We start from the raw sequence: 21,271 nt of genomic DNA, 5'->3' as shown, positions 1-21,271 counted from the left end.
CGCGCAGCAGTTTCTCTCCTGCTCCGAAATGGTAGGCCACGCGTCATACGCACTCCTGAGGAGCAGGCTGCTTTCGATCAGCAACGCCGTCAGCCGAACCGGGAACGAGCTTGACTACGCCGTGCCGATGCCGCAGCCTGGGCACAAGAACAGGTGCGTGCTGCCGAGCGCAAGCAGCAACTGCGTACCAAAAATCCGGCGGCCTATCAAGCCGTCGTTTAATGAAGCGTCGGGATTAACCCAGTGATGAACACCGAGGCCGCATGCTTCAGATTCGCTGGTTAACCGTCTGTACGGAGTGGTTCGGGCGGTGATTTCTCTTACATTCTTTTTTTTTGCATGCTGTGTCTGACAGAATTTGTCACTGCATGTAGCCCACTTTATTACACCGAGGTTCGCGTCAAGCTCCGCAGCGAAACGCGGGGGCTACGCAAAGGTGCAGATGTTGAATGCCGCTATCACCTCCCTTGGTACGTTTACAATTCTTGGTTCATTTACAAGATCTTCATCACTATTGCATTTGTTGACGTTCGCAGCCTTAGCGCCCTAGATGGCTCTGCAGACGTGGGCGGTCGTCAATTACGATTACATTATCCCGTCGTCGTCAACTGCCACGAATTCGTCAGCCGTCGAACCCGCTGATGTGCTCTACAAGCAGCGTACGAGTTGAGCGGCTCCTGGAGCCGCGCAGCAGGCCTGTGAGATCGGCTCGCTCGTCGAGTGCGTCACCAGCGCTGCCTTTAGCGATAGCTCAGAGCGCATCTCGGTGATGTCTGCGGAAGGTAGTGGTGGCACCGCGACCTGACCTTCGTTATAAAGCAACAATTCTGCCTTTGGAGACACCTAAGCTCCTTCGTTTTGAAGGCAAATGCGTTGTAGTGATCTTCGTTATAGAGGCGTTCACAAATACGAAAAGCGAGAATTCGGCTGGGACACAGCCAATCCTTTGTTATACAGGTCATTTTGCTGCAGGGGCATTCGTCGTCTAGGCGTCGGACTTAATCCAGAGCCCTCTAACTTGGCATCCATCTGAACCCACTGTTGAGTTTCGGAACGTTAAACCTCACAATTTATTGTAGCGACAATCATGTGAGAAGCCAGAGACCATCTATCATTGCTTTATTTATTGTATGTATGTATGTATGCTTTCTTTACAACAAAACAAAATACAGTTTTGCGGAGGGAAAGTGGGGAAAGAAGCTGCTCGTCGCAGCTTGACCAGTCCCAAACACCTGTGGATGCTGAAATGCCATATTTTCTTAGGATACTGTCCAGTGACCATCGAAATAAACACGAACTTCCAAATTAATCCAGTCAGCAATAGCTTGATGTGACAAAAGACAAAACCTTCCGATATCCCTTCCCAGACCATCCCAGATCACCTTGCACGGCTTAGTTGGCAACAGCTTCATCGCCAACCCCCGGCAGTTCTGCCTGCTTCCCGTTATCGACGCTCCAGCTGATCGAGACATCGAGACATCCAGACATACATACGCAGGGACGCGGACGTTCTTCCTTAAGTCTTTGACCAGTAGATAGCGTTTACAGCTCCACAGGCATCGAGGTCTCACTATGCACTGTGAGTGAAGGGGTGCTTGGTCTATGCTCTCCCCGTGCATTCTACATTTCACTGTCTGAGCACAAGTGAACCCCTATTTGAGCCATGAGTCCACGCGCAGACGGCGCAGTAGTACTCCGCCCAGTCGCGAGACCACTCTGTCCTCCATAGCTCCCGCGGCCTGGATAACAGTGCGCACGCGTACATTGAAGCGAAGGTCCAGCTTCGATATTTCGCCGGCCTTGTATTTACAAGAGCTCTTGCAAATGGTGTGGGTCCTCCGCCATCAATATATGGTCATCTGCATAGAGGCATTGGTCATATGCATAGATTGCTGCTGTGTTGTATACTTGAGGCCGAAGCCCCAGGCTGACTGTAGGAGTGCTCTCTGCGCCTGGCACATACAACAAATACAGGAGCAGAGACAGCGGGACTTCCTAATGAAGACCTCTGCTGACTTCGACGCATTCGGTTTCCGCTGGGTCGAACCGAGCACCAACCGTATTTTCCAAGTACAATGGCTTGTAGGACTTAAAACAAAGCCGCTGGCAAGCCCAAGACCGCTAAGCGTTCTAGTAGGGAAGAATGTGGTAAGCTGCCATGTGTGCTGTCAAAGTATAGCGCACAGCAGCTTAGGCAGCGGGTCTCCTTTCGCGCAATATCTGCACACTGCGGAACAACAAGCTTGTCTTCTACGCGCCGGTCACGGCGAAAACCATCTTGCACCTCCGTGAAAAGGCACTCACTTTCTGCCCAGCCCCCATCCAATCCTTTAGCGTCTGCGACAAGGCCTGGTAGAACACACTGGCCCTGTAATGGCGCTGTAGTCGTGTACATGTAGGGTAATTGTCCGTGTTTCCGGCACGTTTGGGTATCACAGATACTAGATAGACATGCCATTCTCGGGTGTCTTCACTCCAGCAACGATATCTGTTAACAAGCCAGCCAGCTGCTTCCTTGAATCTGTATCAAGGCTCTTCAGTAGTCGAGCCGGAAATTGGTGGGCTCCCGATGCCGACTTAGGGTGGATACGACAAAACGCACCGTCAATTATGAGGCGGTTTAACTCCCATTCTGGTCTGGACGAGTCGCACAGTAAGGTAGGTGGTACTAATACGGTTGACGTACCGTCGGTGATATGATCCAACGATCCGCAGAGCACCTCTAGGTGTTAACTCACCGAGTTACGTCAGTGACATGTTGACCGGTTGTACCGTCCGTTAACTACAGGAAAGGCTAATCTGTTTTGCCCTGTAAATGAACGTAGCACCAGAAGCTCTACGCCGTTTCGGAACTGTCGAATGTTCGCATCCCCAAGTGTCACCTGCACTAATGCTTGCATCTTATGCTTGAGTTCCAGATAGTGTTTGCCCGTGAGCTCACAGGCCACCGATGTCGTCGTTTTGACAGTGCGATAGAGTTTTCGGTTTGCCTGTAAGATATTCAAAATGTCAAGCGCTAGCTACGGACTTGTAGCAAAACGCCAACCGCCATCTTGTTAACGGAACGTTACCAGATGGATGGATGGATGGATGGATGGATGGATGGATGGATGGATGGATGGATGGATGGATGGATGGATGGATGGATGGATGGATGGATGGATGGATGGATGGATGGATGGATGGATGGATGGATGGATGGATGGATGGATGGATGGATGGATGGATGGATGGATGGATGGATGGATGGATGGATGGATGGATGGATGGACGGATGGATGGATGGACGGGCGGACGGACGGGCGGAGGGACGGACGGATGGATGGATGCTATGAGCGTCCCCTTTGTAACGAGGCGGTGGTTTGCCTCACCAAGATCTTGTTATTATATTACCTAACGTCCTATCTATGTTTCTGCCCGCCTCCGTTGTTCGTTGTTTCCCTATTTTTCTTCCACCAATCTTCCAATTGCCGCTTACTAATCTCCACTGTGGACATGTTTACTTTCCCCCTGCTCTCGCTGAACCCAAGTGCTTCAAGGAGGCCAGAGATGCCTAAATCGACCACTGGGCAGATATCTTCACATTCTAATAAAACATGTTCCATCGTTTCCCTAGCTTTACTGCAGCAAGCACATGCTTCTTCTTCCTTTTTATATCTAGCTTTATAAATGCGTGTTCTAAGGCATCCTGATCTCGCTTCGGAAAGTAATCAGCTTCCCTTTGGGTTATCATAAATGCTTTCTTTCCTGATTTCATTTTTTCTCTTAAGTAGTCGCTCATAGCAGATTTCTTTTCCACTTCCGCCACCCATGAGATTGTCTCAGCCTCTCTGAATTTCCGCTTGACGTTCTTTTTGCTCACTGTACAGGCCGCACACATGCTGGTAAGCTTCCTAGTTCTTTTTCTCCACTGTGAACCAATGTTTTTCCAGTACAAATACCTAAATTATCTCCCAGTCCATTTAGTTTCTTCCATATTCCTCAGTCAAGGGCAACGTTCGAAAAAAATTGTTTTAAAAGTGTCTCTTCAGCCTACTACCGTGACTACATTTTTTTTCACGAGGCACTTCTCTGTTATATAACAGCACACTTTAAAATTTTGAAGCGTTCTAGGCATTTTAGTGGCTGAATTATATTTTGCAAGTAGAACAGCCCGTGGGTTCTTGCGGCACACATTTCGTTCTAAATTTTTTCCAGACAGAGCAAAATGAAAAACTTCTGAAAAGGCAGCGCGATGCTCGCGAAAATTGCATTTACACTTTTACTCCGAGAAGAAGCCCGCTTCGGTACATCAGTGTAACTGTGCAGGCGGAACATTTATTATCGCAATTTATTGTCTGAAATCTTAGATCATTTCAGAAAACTCCCCGGGAAGCAGGTTCTGCAATGTGGGGGAAGAAAAACATGGAATAGCGACGCGGGTGCATATCACTGCAGTGCACTGCACCATTATTAAACAAAGCCTGCGCGCTCTTCCCCAAGCTGTGTGCTGTTGAATCGCGTGTGCATTCATTTCCCGTACTTTCCTTCGGCATTTAATTGCCTTGTCTTTCTCGGTTTTCGGCTACGGTATCCAGACGCCGCGCAAGTGAGCCTAGGGACGCTTGTAGGTCCACTCGCGTTATGGCACTGTGCATGCAGCCGGAGCTTCCGGAAGCCGGAGCATCTGTGAATAGTGGTGTCCTCAACTTGCAGCCACAAAACAGTGCGAATTTTAAGCAACGCACAGAACGGGAGCAAAAAGAAAGCTCAGCGCTTTATTGCGCGAAAACTCCAAACCTGCTGCAGCGAACGGAAGAAAGCAGTGCGCGGAACCAAGCCCTGACATTCATCATGCAGACCACGTTTATCCTTCGTTTTCACGAGACGTGCATGTGCAATCGGACTTGCACCATTTCAGTTGGCATACCCGAATCGAGAATCCAACGCGAATAGAGCCACCACAATTTTCCTTAGTTCCGTGCATAGAGATTATGCTAGCCTCACGGATCGCACTTGACGGAATCAAAGCGTCCGCTATCCAGCTACATAACGGGTCGAACGCAGTTGAACACTTAAAACAAACTTTAATTGCACTGACAAGGTAAAAAAAAAAAACAAGTGCATCATCATCATCAGCAGCAGCAGCAGCAGCAGCAGCTTATTTTTATGTCCATTGCAGGACGAAGGCCTCTCCCTGCGATCTCGAATTACCCCTGTACTGCGCCAACTGATTCCTACTTGTCCCTGCAAATTTCCTAATTTCATCACCCCACCTAGTTTTCTGTCGTCTTCGACTGCGCTTCCCTTGTCTTGGCAACCATCCTGTAACTCTAATGGTCCACCGGTTATCCATTCTACCCATTACATGGCCTGCCCACCTCCATTATTTCTTCTCTTAAAGTCAATTAGAATATCGTCTGTACCCGTTTGCTCTCTGAACCACACCGTTCTCTTCCTGTCTCTTAATATTACGCCTAACATTCCTCGTTCCATCGCTCTTCTTCCCTTACCAGGCTATTGAGCATTATCTTTGCCTTCTGCATATTATTCTTCAACCCCACTCTTACACTTTCTCTGTTAAGGTCCCCAATGATTTGTTGCAATTCTTCCCCAGTATTGCTGAACAGGACAATGTCATCTGCAAACCGAAGGTTGCTGCGATATTCACCGTTGATCCTCACTCTAAGCCTTCCCAGTTTAAAAGCTTGAATACTCTTCCGTGCAGAACCAAGGTAGCTGTGGAACCGTTGCAGATATTTCCTAAGATATTCACGCATGCCTCCTTTACTCCTTGATTACGTAGTGCCTGTGTGACTGCTGGTATATCTACGGAATCACATGCCTTTTCATAATCTATGAAAGCCATATAGAGAGGCTGATCGTACTCTGTAGATTTCTCGATTACATGACTGATGAGATGGATGTGATCCATTGTAGAATATCCCGTCCCGAAGTCTGCCTGTTCTCTTGGTTGCCTGAAGTCAAGTATTCTATTGGAATTTATCTTGGTGAATATTTTAGAGTATACTGAAAGGAAGCTAATGGGCCAATAATTTTTTTTTCAGTTCTTTAACGTCTCCCTCCTTGCGGATTAGTATAATGATGGTATTCTTCCATTTCCCTGGAACACTTTAAGTCGTGAGGCATTGCCTATAAAGGGCTGCAAGCTTTTCAAGCATGATATATCCTCCATCTTTGATTAAATCCACTTTTATTACATCTTCTCTTGCCGCATTTCCCCGTTTAATGACTTGCAAGGCCCCTCTAGCCTCATCGCAAGTTCTAGAGGGAGTCTCTGTATCCTGTTCGCTGCTGCTTCAAATGGAGGTAGCGTGGCTGATTTGGTTGCTGTACAGGTCAGTATCCAATTCTTCTGCTGCTTTTACTATATCTTCGAAATTGCTCATGATATCATCCTGCTTATCTTTCAGTGCATACATCTTGGCTTGTCGTGAGCAAAGTTTTCTTCTCACTGATTTCCTGCTGCGTCCATTTTTTACTGCTTCCTCAGTCTTTCTCATGTTATAATTTCGAATATCCCTTACTTTCTCGTCGTTGATCAATTTTGACAGTTCCGCGAATTATATCTGATCTCTTGTTTTGGACACTTCCATTGTTTGTCGTTTCTTTATTAGGTCCTTTGTTACATGGGAGAGCTTACCTACTGATTGCCTTGGTGCCTTACCGCTGACTTCAACTGCTGCTTCTTAAGCCAGCCTAGTTAAGGTTTCATTCATTATCTCTATGTCATCTTCATCTCTCTGTTCTCAAGCTGTACATTTGTTTGCAAGCACCAGCCTGAATTTGTCTGCTTTTACCCTTACTACGTCTAGGTTGGCCTGTTTTATCTTGACTAATTTTACTTTTTCTCTTTTCATATTGAGGGAAATCCCAGACTTCACTAACCTATGACCACTGCACTTTACCCTACCTAACACTTCTACATTCTCCACTATGCTGGGATTAGCAGAAAGTATGAAATCAATTTCATTTGTTTCACCATTAGGGCTTTTCCAGGTCAGCTTTTTGTTGCTACTCTTCTTGAAGAAGGTATCCATTATTCGAATCTTATTCCTTTCCGGTACCTCAAAGACAACGAGGTTTACACGTGCAACATGATCAGCTTCCGCGCCGGACTCTTGACGCAGAATGCCATGAAACTAATCAAGCATCAGATTGTGGATAGCCGTTCCAAAGACGTCAAGGCTCTGATCGGTCTGGACCTCGAGAAGGCTTTCGACAACGGGCTCCACACCTTCATCGTCAAGACCATTTTGGACCTGGATCTCGGTTCCAGATTCCACAGCTACGTCAGCTCTTTTCAAACGGAAAGGAAGGCCAAGCTTCGCATTGGGGACTTCCGCTCCGAAGATGTGCCCCTAGGAGGGCGGGGCACTCCTCAGGGCACCGTCATCTCCCCCACACAGTTTAACATTTCTATGATTGGTCTTTCCGAGAGAGTGGCACGCGTCAGCCTTCGAGTACCTTGTATAAGGAAGAGATCAAATGCCTTAACAGTTACCTCTCACGTAGACCAGCACGTGTACCCGATTGACACGTGGTGCTACATTTACAGAGCATGTGCAGATGAGTTTTGTGTCTTCTTTCTTTTTTCGCCTCAGTGCTACCTTCAGTTAATAGTCGGTGTTCGTGTTGTCCACTTCTCTTGTCTTGCGTCCGTGTCTGCACGCCTTACCCCTTCTTTGCATTATGAATCCTTACCAAGTAGCTCAGCTTGCTGTCATTCTGAGCTTTATTCTATACCTCCTATTCAGCTTCATTACGATTACTGCTTGCACGGGAGATCACGCTCTCTCTATGGTGCACACCAAGCAGCCAGACCAACCGCAGCAATCATCAACACGACCTGCCCTCATTGATGCGTCTCTGTATGCCAACTGGACTCCGCCGAAGTGAGGCCACCCTGCTTTATCGCTTATGGCTAGGGGTGGCCTTCACGAAATCCTACTCGTTTCGCATTGGAATGGCCGATAACGCTCTCTGCAATACCTGTATTTGCGAGGAGACGCTGGAACACATTCTGTGCGACTGTCCTGAATATAATGTTCAGAGACAGTCCATGGCATCTGTTCTAGCGCACCTGGACAATAGACCATTGTCAGTTGCAACCATTTTCACACATCGCCGACAGAAGACATCGCAGCTGAAGGCGACGAAGGGACTACTTCGGTTTATGAAGAATACGGGCTTGGACAAGCGGCTGTGACAGTGATATCGCGTACTGCGCAAGAGTGACGGACTGTAACTGACGATGTGTTCGCTGTGTTATGTGCTCTCTCTCTCTCTCTCTCCTCCCATCTTTCATCTCCCCCATCCCGCTCCCATGTGTAGGGTAGCAAACCGGTTAAGCGAAACTGGTTAACCTCCCTGCCTTCCTTCTCCACTTTTTCCTTCCTTCCTTCTCATTAATGCTGTAGAAGTCCTAATGTTGCCCGCTATGTCCTTATGGATTAGGAATCCTACTCCTACTGCTTCTTATCTGGAAGTCCTCTATAGCAGAGGACGTGGCCATACATGTCAGCACTGTATAAGCCTCACTAATTCTTCTAACCTCACGAAGGTCAATGATATCCCAAACAATGTTTGATAGTTCTTCAAAGAGTCCTGCTAAGCTAGCTTCACTCGAGAGGGTTCCTGTGTTGAACGTTGCCAGGGACCGTATAACGTAAAACTATTCCAATATGTTTCTATTCCAATCTCCTGACGTCAAACTTGCGTAACCGCTGACACAAGCATCGGGCGTTCACCCGCAGGGTTGTCTGAACAAACCAATCAAATACTCCCCTCGCTCATAGGAGGTCACTTTTGTTTACTTGAAAAACGAATAACATTGCTTATATTGAGCGGCTTGTCTTATCTAATTGGCGAGGAGCATGCTCAAATGGAAAGGGATTCGATGGGGCCGAGCCACTGCACTGAATGTCGATAACCGGATGAAGAGGCTTTCACTTACTTAGCTTGCGGTGACTCGTCAACAATCGCGGCGGCATGCAACGGAAGCTTAAGAATGACGCTAAACCGGATCTTCAGCAAAGAAGAGTTCGCAGAACGAGGTCGTAAATGTTCTGAAAGTTCTCGAAAACGTTACACGGCCACGCAAAAAGTTTTATTACCCGCAAATAAACCTATGCTCTCCGGCAGGGGCGAGTATCCAGTGCCGGAACGATCGGAGGCAGCCATCTTTATTCCTTTCGGAATGGGGCAGCCTGCGGCTATTCAGAAAAAAATTCAGTTTTGTTCGGCATATTAACGTATCTTTAACGCGTACGCGTCTCTTTGACGCGGTAAGTTATTGCGGTTTTGTGACGTCGCGTGAGAGGCAGGTGAAGTGGGGGTGGTTCAAAAAAGTTTTTGACCAATCGCGGTGGGCAGATTGCAGAATTGGAATAGAAAAGTTTTGAATAGTTTTACGTTATAGCGCTCCAGGTTCAGTTTCCAGTGGCGGCCTGTCCGGATCCAGAGATTCCTAGCACCCTCTGCCATGTCGAAGGTCTCACCGCCGCCTTGGTCAGGTGCTCCGCAGCCGCTGGGGACTGAGGGCCATGGGTTAATTGTAGGGGTTTTGAGGGAGGTAGTGGCAGAATAGTAAACCAAGGCGGTCAATTCCTGTTCTGATGAGGGAGTGTCTTTGTTGAAGTTTAGTGGGCCTTCTTAATTTGGTTGCACATGGACTAGTATAGCCCTACTGGTTCTCGGCATTTTTTTTTTGCCGGTGTCAAGCGCCACTCCAAGCCTGAAAATGTAGTGTACAGGAGGAGGTCGTTCAGATGATAAACCCGGTGTTCTGCCTCTGCTCCACGCCACCGCCTCAGTCACATAGCTACAAATGGAAAACTCCCAATGGATTAGTAAGCCATGCTGATAACCAAAATGATGTTCCAATCCCAGTAACCCACGCTCCGGCGAGCCGCATGAATCACACTTAATTCGGGCAAGTGGGTACTGAATGACGTGCATTAGTGGCCAACCACCGAAAGAAGTTAAAAGAGGCAACTGCTTAAAGACACACAAAACGTTCAGTTTTCCAGCCCGTAAAAAAAGCGGTCCTGTCTCTATGGCTGGTGGGGCGAGTGTCGCCTTCCCGCACTTTTCGAACCACGGTTTAAATTCCCGTTGTCGACCCTCAGGCCCGGACGAAACCACCCGGCACCTCGGAGCGTCGTCGCTGGGTTACTTCCAGGAACCGAATGAAGGGAGCGGTTGCTTTCTCTCGCGCGTGGCTCGGAGTCCACGCGGGGATCAGTGAATCAGAAGGAAATTAAAGAAAGGAAGACTCGCTTCCCTCTTGCAAAGAAAGTCCGGCCGCACGTTCGCGTTGCACGCAGAACAGAGGTTTATTATCATCTTCGACGATGCCGATAGCTTGATGTGCGACTCCTGTAGGTGCGATGAAACCGTCGAGCACCTATTGTGTATCTGTCCTCGATACGACGTTTAACGCTTTTCTATCCGGACGACATTAAACCGTTGCGTGAGTCAAAGATACTCGGACCGGGGCCACATCCATCACTGGCACAAAAAGGGATTGATACACTAGTGCAGTAACTTAAATGCACCGGTTTGAGAGACCGCTTATAGTGCCCCTGTTTATTCTCCCACGTGCACTCAGATGCTCACTCTTTTCTTCCTTCTGTTACCCCTTTCCCTTAACCCAAGTGTAGGGTAGCAAACGATACGCTCGTCTGGTTGACGTCCCTGCCTTTCCTCTTCTTGCTTTTTCTCTCTCTCTCTCTCTCGACGAATAGTCATTAGTGCCGGATCTTCAATTTTTCAGATGCGACGCGTTTTCTTGCGGACGCAACGAACCTGGGGCGCTGTATTGCAAAACACGGTTGTTTAGAGGCTTGGCGCTATAATTAGAGATCGAATGAGCAACTTTTTCAGAGCACCTTGCTCAGGTTCGAAACGCACGTCACCGCAAAAAGAGACTCGGCGCAGGTTTCGGTTTCAAAGCGGTACGCCTCTTGTGAATGCCGTCCTGACGAATATCCCAAGGGTGCAAAAAACCGCTGGTGTGGCTTTACCTCTCCTCCTCCTCCTCCTCCTCCTCCTCCTCCTCCTCCTCCTCCTCCTCCTCCTTTTCGGCAATGACACCATTCGGCGAAAGTTGGATTCGGGAACAATGTATATTGCGAAGTCGCAGTCGGCTTTGCGAATTATAGCATCTGACATTGCGACCGCTGCATCCGTCAGAAACTGGGGTAGCTGAGGAATTGAGTCAAATCACGCGCCATCTGTGGGTGGGGAACAGAGGCATACGGGAATAGCGGGCAACTAGAGCGAGCTCATGTGCTCGCCCAAGAGACCACTTAAAGGTACTGCGACCTTCGCCCCCTTTCTCCTGGCACACGACCATTAGTACATATCTTTCGTGGAGGGCGGTGAGGGCCAGGATTCCATGCTGCCGAGGGCATGGTTAGGCGCGCGCGTATACGAATTGCTATGGGACTGTCATCGTCCTGTCATCGGACTGTCAACGCGGGAACAAGTTGCTGCACTGCGAACGATTTCAAAGTGCAGGACACTATACTACTTCCGCGCCGTCGCTCTCACGGGTCTGGCTGACGGTTACGTAATAGATCCGTGCTCGAGCCGCGATGTGAACAACGCGCCGATTACGTGGCTGCAAACGCCGACCTCAAATACCCGTAGAAGGCCCGTTGCACACTAACCATATTACTTTATCGCACTTGGCAGTTAGAGACATAGTGGAGAACGCATTTCTGACTAACATGGCCATTTTGATGCACCGTTCTGTGGCAGCGTGACTATTCCTGTTATTAAGGCAGCCAGGAAGGAGACAGTCGCGGTAGACGCTATAGCTGGTGAATAAAACACACTGGCGCACTTGGTGTCAAACAAGGCATGCAGCTCACTTTTCTAACGGGGCGCCTAACAAGAAATGCGTCCATGAGTTGTCAAAATAGGTGTGGGTCATTACCCACAGCCCGTGACTTATCTCGAAGGATTGGAGATGGGGCCCATTCCTTCTTATGTTTATTTACCGCCCTATGCAAGCTCCGTACTGTCCTTAGATTCAGCAAAATGTAGTCTGACGGAACACGTACGCTTAGTACTGTGCTGCCGAGGTCAACGCTCCGCGAAGGAAAATTGGAGCTTTGTAAAATTTTCTTCCGCGCTGTATGTAAGTTCACCATTGCATGGATGGATTGACTGGGAGACCGTCGAAACGTCGGTGAAGATGTAACTCTGCATTTTCCCTGCGACGTTACTTGCTGACACGTACTTACCAATAGGGGGTAGTTAGCAGGTGGGCTGAGTGCAATCATATATATATATATATATATATATATATATATATATATATATGGGAGAGAGATTGTTAAAGAGAGAGAGAGAGCACATAGCTGCAACGAAAAGGCGTTGCAATGCATCTTGATCCCTCGCAAGTGCTCGTCCAACATTCGATCATCGACCCCAACCCTCTCACCGTGCCGATTGCCTCAAATGTTAAGATAACTCGTCGTTTTCAGCAAATGTTTCACTGACTATCTCCAGTCTAATGCAAGCACTGGGGTGAGGTTTGCGTGACGCAAGCTTCTGTGACGTTTGCCTAAGAGCGGTATTACGAGATACAGGTTATCAAGGGTGTGTTGCGCAATATTGCGTGAACACGGCTTCCTCTTTGGAAGGCAGCACAGCCTTGCTGCGAACGCGATGCTCGCGTATCCACTCCACTTGACTACTGCGCAATCTTCCTTGACAAAATCTGTCTCGATAAAAGTGCGCTCCTGTGCGTTCGTTTTCGCTGCAATATTTCCAACCAGTTACAGCACTGACTGTAGCTATAATCAAGAGTCGGTGCTTCCGAGAAATCATTGTTTTCGTGCAATTATTTTCAACCCTCGCGTAACACAATCTGGGATGTGCTTTCTTGGAACACGGGTGTTAAACTATCTTCCCTATTAAGTGTGTGAGTGACGCAGCACGTTTAGAAATACATTCCGTTATTTCTCTAGGAATTGCTGTAGATCTAAACATCTCAAATTTAAAGAAACAAAGTCTGAAGAAAAAAGTTCAATCCGCAAATCACTCACATCTGTTGTGGGCTTCTCGTATTGCCCATAAATAGCGCTTCAATAGAGCTGTCACCATGATCCGTATTATATACAGGGTGTCCCACGTAACTTGAGCGAAACATTAAAAATATCCAAATGCCACGCAGCTGGACAGAAACAAGGTAATGTTGTTTGCCGTCGCTTGGAGATTCTCAGATTATTTTGTGCATTCCTAAATACATAATTAGGGTTAATTCATTAATGAATCAACTTCTCAGTTATTATAGTTAGACGAAAAGTGTCAATGAGAATATTGTGGAGCAACATGAAAAACTCCTGATACAGCTTTTTGTTGCTCAATACGTGCTATACATAAATGTTTTCTTCCGAGCGTGAAACAAGCCTGCGAATACAAGCAAAATTGCCGGACAACTGGCCGCTCGAGGCCCTTTGCGTGCAGTCGTGGCCTTCCTTCACGCTCGGAAAAACATTTTTATGTATAGCCCGTAGTGAGCAACAGGAAGCTGTATCGGGAGTTTTTCATGTTGCTCTACAATTTTCGCATTGACACTTTCCATCTAAATATAATCTTGGAGAAGTTCATTAACTAATTAAGACGAATTGTATAATTAGGCGGAATGAAAAAGATGATCTGAGTATCTCCAAGAGAGCGCAAACAACATTACCTTGGTTCTGTCCAGCTACGTGGCACTTGCACGTTTTTAATGTTTCGCTCAAGTTACGTGGGACACCCTGCATGCCTCCAAGGTATGCCCTACCCTGACACTCCACTTGCGATTTCCTTACAGTGGAGGACAAAGGCGGAGGAAGTTAGCTTTAAAAAATAAACATACACAACAAACGAAGCCAAAAGACAGAAAGCGACACGAGCTCTTCTACAGTACCTGAAGGCGACAGATGGAGCTCGGTTAACCAGGCTAAAACCAGGCTCAGTTTGGCGATTTTACGCTTGAGAGGTGGGAGCAAGACGAACAGACTCAATGAGCTTTTTCGATAAACACCTATTAAGCATAGAGGCGCAAACATTTTTCGCCTTAAGCTTCACTTTCGCTCGCCCCACCTCAGAACCCGCAGCTCGACCGAGCACTCCATAAGGTGTCCGTCGAACTTTCGTCATGGCGCACTGCTGCTCCGGCAGGTTAACCACGTGGTCGACGACGACGATGTCAGAGAAATGACGATATTGTCACGGCGATGACATTTCAGCGACGTTTCCATGGCGTTGGAATATGTGAATACGAATTGCTGTTTTTCGATCGGCCTGTGATCTTTGCAGACGACGTTCTGCCGCGTGCAACCCACCGTGGTTGCTCAGTGGCTATGGTGTTAGGCTACTGAGTACGAGGTCGCGCGACCGAATCCCGGCCACGGCGGTCGCATTTCGATGGCGGCGAAATGCGAGAACACCCGTGTACCTAGATTTAGGTGCACGCTAAAGAACCCCAGGTGGTCGAAATTTCCAGAGTCCTCCACTACGGCGTGCCTCATAATCAGAAAGTGGTTTTGGCATGTAAAACCCCCATAATTTTTTTCTGATGCCTGCAACGTCGTGGAAACCCCGCTCATAATACGAAACTGTGCTTAAGCAGCGTACGGGATGTGCTGTCACATCGCACTTTCACGAGTGTGCGGCACTTTCACCGTCGTGAATGCAATTTTGGAAAGGCGACGGCAACTCTTCAAAACTCAGACCAGGAAAAAAAATGCGTAAGGATGTGTAATGCCACAGCTTTTATGTTTTAATCAGTCGTAGTTCTACATCCACGAAGCCCTTCTTTGTCTTGAGCGGTTCGTGAAAATAAGGGCCGACAACTCGTAATAGCGAACATATAGTATTAGCAGGATGCGTTGTTGGGCAAGTTGGTTCATTGTAATTGGGAACATTGGTTGCGCTTACTAGACAATCACATGAAAGAAGACATGTTTGCGCCTGTCCTGTCTTCTTTCATGTGATTGTCTAGTAAGCGCAACCAATGTTCCCAATTATAGTATTAGCGAAGCAGGAATATTGTTAAGAAACCGTTCTTACGAAAAAGAAGTTCTGAGAATTAAACCACTGACCTTGTTTAATTAGGGAAGGACCTTCGCTTGTGTTCACAAAAAGCTCTTACGTTAGAATTGTCATTAATACTAAAGCATTATATGTCCCACGAGGCAGAAAAGCCTGCGTGATCAAGCGATGGTACCAAAGATCATCATCATGATCATCATGACGCGTCTTGTATGACGTCAGTATTAATACAGAGGATGATAAATGGTATAACAGCGTTATTTCATAGTAACTGTCGGTAATTAATGTGAATTAAAGTGAATTAAGGGGAATTAGAGTGAAGTGAATTAAAGTTAGTACAAGTCAGAGAGATGTGACTTAAGGCGGAGTAAAGTGAATTAAGGCGAAGTGAGTGAAGGTGAGTCAAGAGAGAGAGAGAGAGAGAGAGATGCAAATGAGAGAAAGGCAGGGAGGTTAACCAGAGTTAAAACCTCCGGTTTGTTATCCTGCGCTAGGGAAGAGAAAGGAGAAATAAACACGGAAAGAAGAGCGTGAAAATAATAACAGCGTGAAAAAAAAGGAAAAGGGATGGAATGGGATCATTATAACCTTTCTAATAGGCCACTGTCACGTAAAAAGGTCAACAAAGCCTTGACCGACTTTCCGTGCGACGACAGTTCATATCGGCATTCCAAGACTGCCTGTTCTGAAAGTGGACTGTCGTCAAGGCGTGCTAACGCGGTCGCTAGTGACAGCCTGTGCGCGCTGTATCGAAGACAGTGGCAAAGTACGTGTTCGATAGTCTCCTCGCAGCCGCAGTGACTGCAAGCCGCGCTCTCGTCCATACCGACTCGGTAGGCGAAAGATCTTGTGAAAGCTACACCAAGCCACAGTCGGCAAAGTACTGCTGTCTCGAGTAGAGAGAGTCCAGATGGAGGTCGAAGTTAAGGTGGGCTTAAGTGCATTAAGGTTGGTAAAATTAGAGCAAGGTGGACTAAGGTGCAATAAGGTGGCTTACGGTTGATTAATGTTGGTACAGATTAGGTCACAGTAGATAAGGTGACTTAAAATTGGTACAAGTTAGATCAATGTGGATAAGGTGGATTGATGTGGATTGAAGTGGATTAAGGTGGATTGAGGTTTGTACAAATTATACCAAGGTGGATTTAGGTCGATTAAGGTAGAGTTGTGAAGGACACGTGGTGATATATGACGTCACGCATCATGGGCGTAACCAGTTAATTAGATAAGTCATAATGCTTTTGCATTCAAATCACCTAAGGATACTTAAGTGACTGTCAATTATTTTAAGAACCCATTTGAGGCAATCTTGATGCCGGGCATACCTATTATTAGCGATGGCACTTACGAACGAAAAGCTTTGTGAATTCAGCCTTTGGTGCACGTCGAATTCACGAGCAGTTTTGTCCGTAAGTGCTGTTTTCCATTGCCCTAATGGTACGTCCAGCAGCACGATTGGTTGCAACTCACTCAAGCGTAAGATTTGCGTATACGGGCCTTGTTCCGGCACTTGGCGAGCGTTGACGTAGAAATTGTGGCTACATTTGAGCGATTGTGGTGAAGCCAATATTCTTCCTTTTTCTTCTTTTTTTTTTAATAACTTTTCCTTATCGAATGTGAATGACGAATGTCCTTACAAACGTTTCTTACAAACATTCGCGCAAGTGATAGTTCTGCCCCCCAGACAGATGAAACAGTCAGTCGTATCTGAAAGTAATTCGGAAGCAAATGGGTCGTGCAATGGGTCGCCTCTGCGCAGCGCACGGCGTTCCCTTCTTTCCGAAAATCACTGCACAGCACTGCATGCGTGCAAAACGACCTCTTCGCGGAATCCTTGCCGAGCGGTTTCGCTTTGAAAGGCGGGGCAACGTTATCACTGACGGCATTCACCGCCCGCTTTGGAAAAGTCGACGCAGCATATAAGCTCACAGCGAGCACGGCCGACGGCGTCGTTCCCTTCGTTGCTGCCGTGTGGAGAGCGGCCCTATCGGATCTGGAAGCACGGGGGAAAGAAAGCAACGCCGAGAGTAACTGTCTTGGGGCACGATATAGTGTCAGTGATGGAGCGCTCGCGCAATCTTATCTGCCAGGTCAGTCCCTCGCAATTCTTCCGGGCATCCACTTTTGATTGTTTCTTGAGGTGTCCAGCCTTACGAAAACAGCTTGCACGCCTTGCATACAAGTCCAACCAAAATCAAAACACGACTTCACGAACACGTGGCGGGGCTGCCACGTGGGAGCTCGCTGTTTGTAATCAAACTCACTGTGACGTCACTACCTAGATTACTGTTATTTATTTATTTATTTATTTATTTATTTATTTATTTATTTATTTATTTATTTATTCATTTATGCCTAAAGTGTCCCATGGTGGAAGGGGATCAGAGGAGCTCGGTTTCTTCGAGCTCCTCTGATGCCAGAGAACCACGCGAAGTCACAGAAAGCATACAGTACATTATGCATGAGAGGGTCCCGAATTAAACCAGGTATCGCTCCGGAACCCTCAACAAAAATTACAAAAGATTAATACGTAATGAGCAGCGTGATGAGTATTAACTTCTCGTCGATACGGGTCACGGAGGAGTGCTTTATGAACAGCATTGAACCTGTACTTAATGAGCGGCCCTTTAATTTTGGAAAGCTTCTTGGACCATGCAATAACGAATCAGTGCACGGGAGGCTTTAGCATATTACTAAAGCCTTCCGAGCAGTGATTTTTCTAATATAAGATAATGACAAGGTGCAGAATTATTTATATACAGCAAGGTTTAGCATGTTTGTTGGTATATATTTGTTTGGCTTTCTTTAATTTTTTTTATTATAGTTCTGTTTGTCTTATAAGTTAATATTTAGTAACTTTTTGCGTCATTACAAGTGCGATATTGCGTTGGTGGGTATGTGGCTTTGATGATGTCATACCTGGTGATCATTTTCGCACGCATGTCACAAAACTGTGCGACCCCACTTTTCTTTCTCTTAGTATTGTTATTATTTAAGTGAAAGTCTCAGTTCGTTAGAAGACTGTTTCTTTGGGTCATTATATAATGCCATGCGGAAAGTGGCACAGTTTTTATTCTTGTGTGTGTATTCGTTTTAATTACAGGTGACTGTTCCAGCGAGAGGTCGCGAAAATTTTAGAACTGTAAGTATTCACTTGACCTAATATCACCTTTTGATTCATACAACGATTTAACAGGCGAGTCACTTAAGAATAGTTCTGTAGATTTCTGTGCTGAACAAGTGAGCTCTGTTTGTACGATGAAATGCAGGAAGTTTTGGAAGGGTGCGTAATGGTTATGATAGTGTACGGTTGATGCCGCTGCTGAGTACGCGAAGTCTAGAACGAGGTTACAGTGGCGGCTACTAATTTTTGACGACTGCGCTGCAGCAGCTGTACAGGGTTTTTATTTGAATTCTGGGGTCTTACGTGCTGAAACCATGATTTGATTATAAGGCACGCCGTAGTAGGGGACTTCGTATTAATTTGGACCACCAGAGGATCTTTAAAGGGACACTAAAGGCAAATAATAAGTCAAACTAAAGTGATATATTAGTGCGTGAGAATCTCTAAGGCGTCAATATTATCGCGAACAGGGCCTTAATAATTGAGAAACTGAGGTAAATGCAGGACATGATTAGAGGCTCCCCCGGGACATTCAAGCACTTGCCCAATGACGAAAGCACTCCTCAGTTAAATCATGCGCTCAACCACTCGTCGCAAAAAACATTATTGTATTGTATTATAAGACGAAATGAAATGCTGCTTATCCAGTGCTATTTCAGTTTTAGAATTGGCACTCAGTAAAATTAACCTTGACAACGACGCGGGTTGTCGAAAGGTTTCGTTTTCGCTCGACTCTGCGCCGCCCACGCTTTCGCGTTTCAGCAGTGTCGTTATCACGCAGTGCTGCGCTGGTTTTGCTGGTTCGCGAAACTAGCACAAACTGCAAGTGGCAGGGAATTCAACTTCCATGTTATGTTGCGGGATTTCCGAACCGTCCACGACGCTTGACCAAAAAGCAGCTGCAGCGGCGAATCCACCGCTCTCGATAGATGGATGGAGGGATGGAGGGATGGATGGATGGATGGATGTTATGAGCGTCCCCTCTGGAACGGGGCGGTGGATTGCACCACCCAGCTCTTGTTATTATACTTCCTAATCTCCTACCTAGGTTAAAAAAGAAAGAAAGAAAAAATCCACTATGGATTCCCACAACCACATTTTCTGACCCCCTATTGCGAACTTTGTTTTTATACGACTCTGTTTTTTTGTCGTTTCCCTGCTTTTCTTCCACCAATCTTCCAGTCGCCTCTTGCTAATCTCTAATGCGGAGATGTTTACGTTGCCCCTGCTCTTGCTGAACCCAAGGGCTTCAAGGAGGCCAGTGGTGCCTAAATCGACCGCTGAGTAGACGTCTTCACACTCTAATAAAACGTGCTCCACCGTTTCCCTAGCTTTACCGCAGCAAGCACATGCTTCTTGTTCCTTCTTATATCTCGCTTTATAGGTGCGTGTTCTAAGGCATCCAGATCTCGCTTCGAAGAGTAATGAGCTTCCCTCTGAGTTATCATAAATGGTTTCTTTCCTGATTTCGTTTTTTTTCCTCCTAAGTAGTTACTCGTGGCAGGTTTCTTTTCCATTGCCGCCACCCATGAGATTGTTTCAGCATCTCTGACTTTCCGCTTAACGTTCTTTGTTGCTGTGTTTCCCACCCTATGCAGGCCGCATACTTGCTGGTAATCTTCCTAGTTCTTCTCCTCCACTGTGAATCAATGTTTTTCCTGTGCAGATACCCCAACACTCTCCCAGCCCATTTACTCTCTTCCACATTCCTCAGTCGTTCTTCATAATCAATTTTACTGTGAGCTCACTTCCCTCACTATGCGCTTCCCTCACTGTGGGCTCTGTCTTGACTCGGTGCCGCCGTCTGTCTGGCGCCGTTTTACTCGCCGACGGCAGCAAAGGGTGGTGATGGCGTATGCACGGTTGGGTTGCGGGAGATGTGAATTTCGAAAAAGATATTCGCACCATTCAGATGCTATTTTCTCACAAACTAAGTCCTTTCTTGGCATGAAACAAGCGTTGCGAGGTTTCTGGAATGATATTTAAACAGTTCCCATCGACTTATTATTTGCATATAGTGTCCCTTTAACGCGCCTCCAATGCGTGCTGTACAGGGTCTTTCCAAGTGTTAAAAAAAAAAAAAACACGATGCTAGCTAGGCGGATACTATTCTCACAAGCAATCGTAGTCATCCAAGCCATAATTTGAAAACTAAAACAAACTTCTTGATTAACTTTTTTTGCTATCACGATCATCGCATATCTTCATATTGAAAGCGTTAAGATGATCGTACGTGCAGACAGCTTCACTTGGTTCCATTCTCCTGGAGCTTGTGTTGCGAGATATTCATAATCAAATTTGATACTCAGTCATGTAATCTCGCATTCAGGGGACTGGATCTCGACACGACGTCAAGCCCTCATTGTTACATGACGAAGTCGGACGATTACATTGCAGCGCGCGTGAAGGCAAGGGAAAAAGTCAGTCTTTGCCTTGCTTTCGCCAGCCCAGAGTCAGAGCGCAGCTGTTATCAGGTTCGCCCTGCTTGTAACCATTGTACAGTAAGCTGTGGAATAATGGAGAATTTGACGTTGTGTCACGATCCACGCCCTGAATGCAATATTATATGACAGTGTCAAATTTGATGGCGAATATCTCGGAACAGAAGAGCTCCAGGAGAATCAAACAAAGTTATCTTGAAATACGATTGCCTTGACGCTTCAAATGTGACCAGACACAATAATCGTGACAACAAAAAAAAGAACAAAAATCTTAGGAAGTTTTTGCTAATTATGTGTTTGACAGAGAGAGATGCAAATGAGAGAAAGGCAGGGAGGTTAACCAGAGCTAAAGCCTCCAGTTTGCTACCCTGCATAGGGGAAGGGAAAGGGGAAGACGGAAAGAAGAGTGGAGACAAAAAGAAGGCGTGCATAAAAAAAATGGCTGTGGCTTAGCTAAGGTTAAGCCCAGGATGCGAAGCATACTAGCCTTTATTTTAGTTGTTGAACCACTGTTTAGCCTGGTGAACTGCTGTTGCTTGGCTATATTTGGTTCGGCTAGACGAAGAAACAACTCATGCGTTACTCTGCTTCGCCTTCAAGAGTGGTACGCGACAGCGTTCCCGTCGACCCGCCAAGGGGTGTAAGACAATGG

General features: G+C 46.7%; 1 protein-coding gene across 4 annotated transcripts in view; it reads left to right on the top strand.

Moving 5' to 3' along the window:
• The window catches only part of LOC135901340 (uncharacterized), a 174,376-nt gene that overhangs the window by 48,695 nt on the left and 104,410 nt on the right, over positions 1–21,271 (top strand). For 2 of the 4 annotated variants that reach the window (XM_070531151.1, XM_070531150.1), the window contains exons 1-2: positions 17,100–17,144; positions 18,158–18,196. In XM_070531151.1, coding sequence (XP_070387252.1) covers positions 17,115–17,144; positions 18,158–18,196 — 69 coding nt within the window. In that variant the 5' untranslated portion in view covers positions 17,100–17,114. Of the gene's footprint in view, positions 1–17,099; positions 17,145–18,157; positions 18,197–21,271 lie in introns of those variants that run through there. The other 2 variants (XM_065431092.1, XM_065431087.1) reach the window with 1 other exon arrangement.

This window comes from Dermacentor albipictus, chromosome 1, assembly GCF_038994185.2.
Source record: "Dermacentor albipictus isolate Rhodes 1998 colony chromosome 1, USDA_Dalb.pri_finalv2, whole genome shotgun sequence".
NCBI lineage: Eukaryota > Metazoa > Arthropoda > Arachnida > Ixodida > Ixodidae > Dermacentor > Dermacentor albipictus.
Note: the sequence above shows the minus strand (reverse complement) of the source record. Positions and strands in the feature narration are given on the sequence as shown.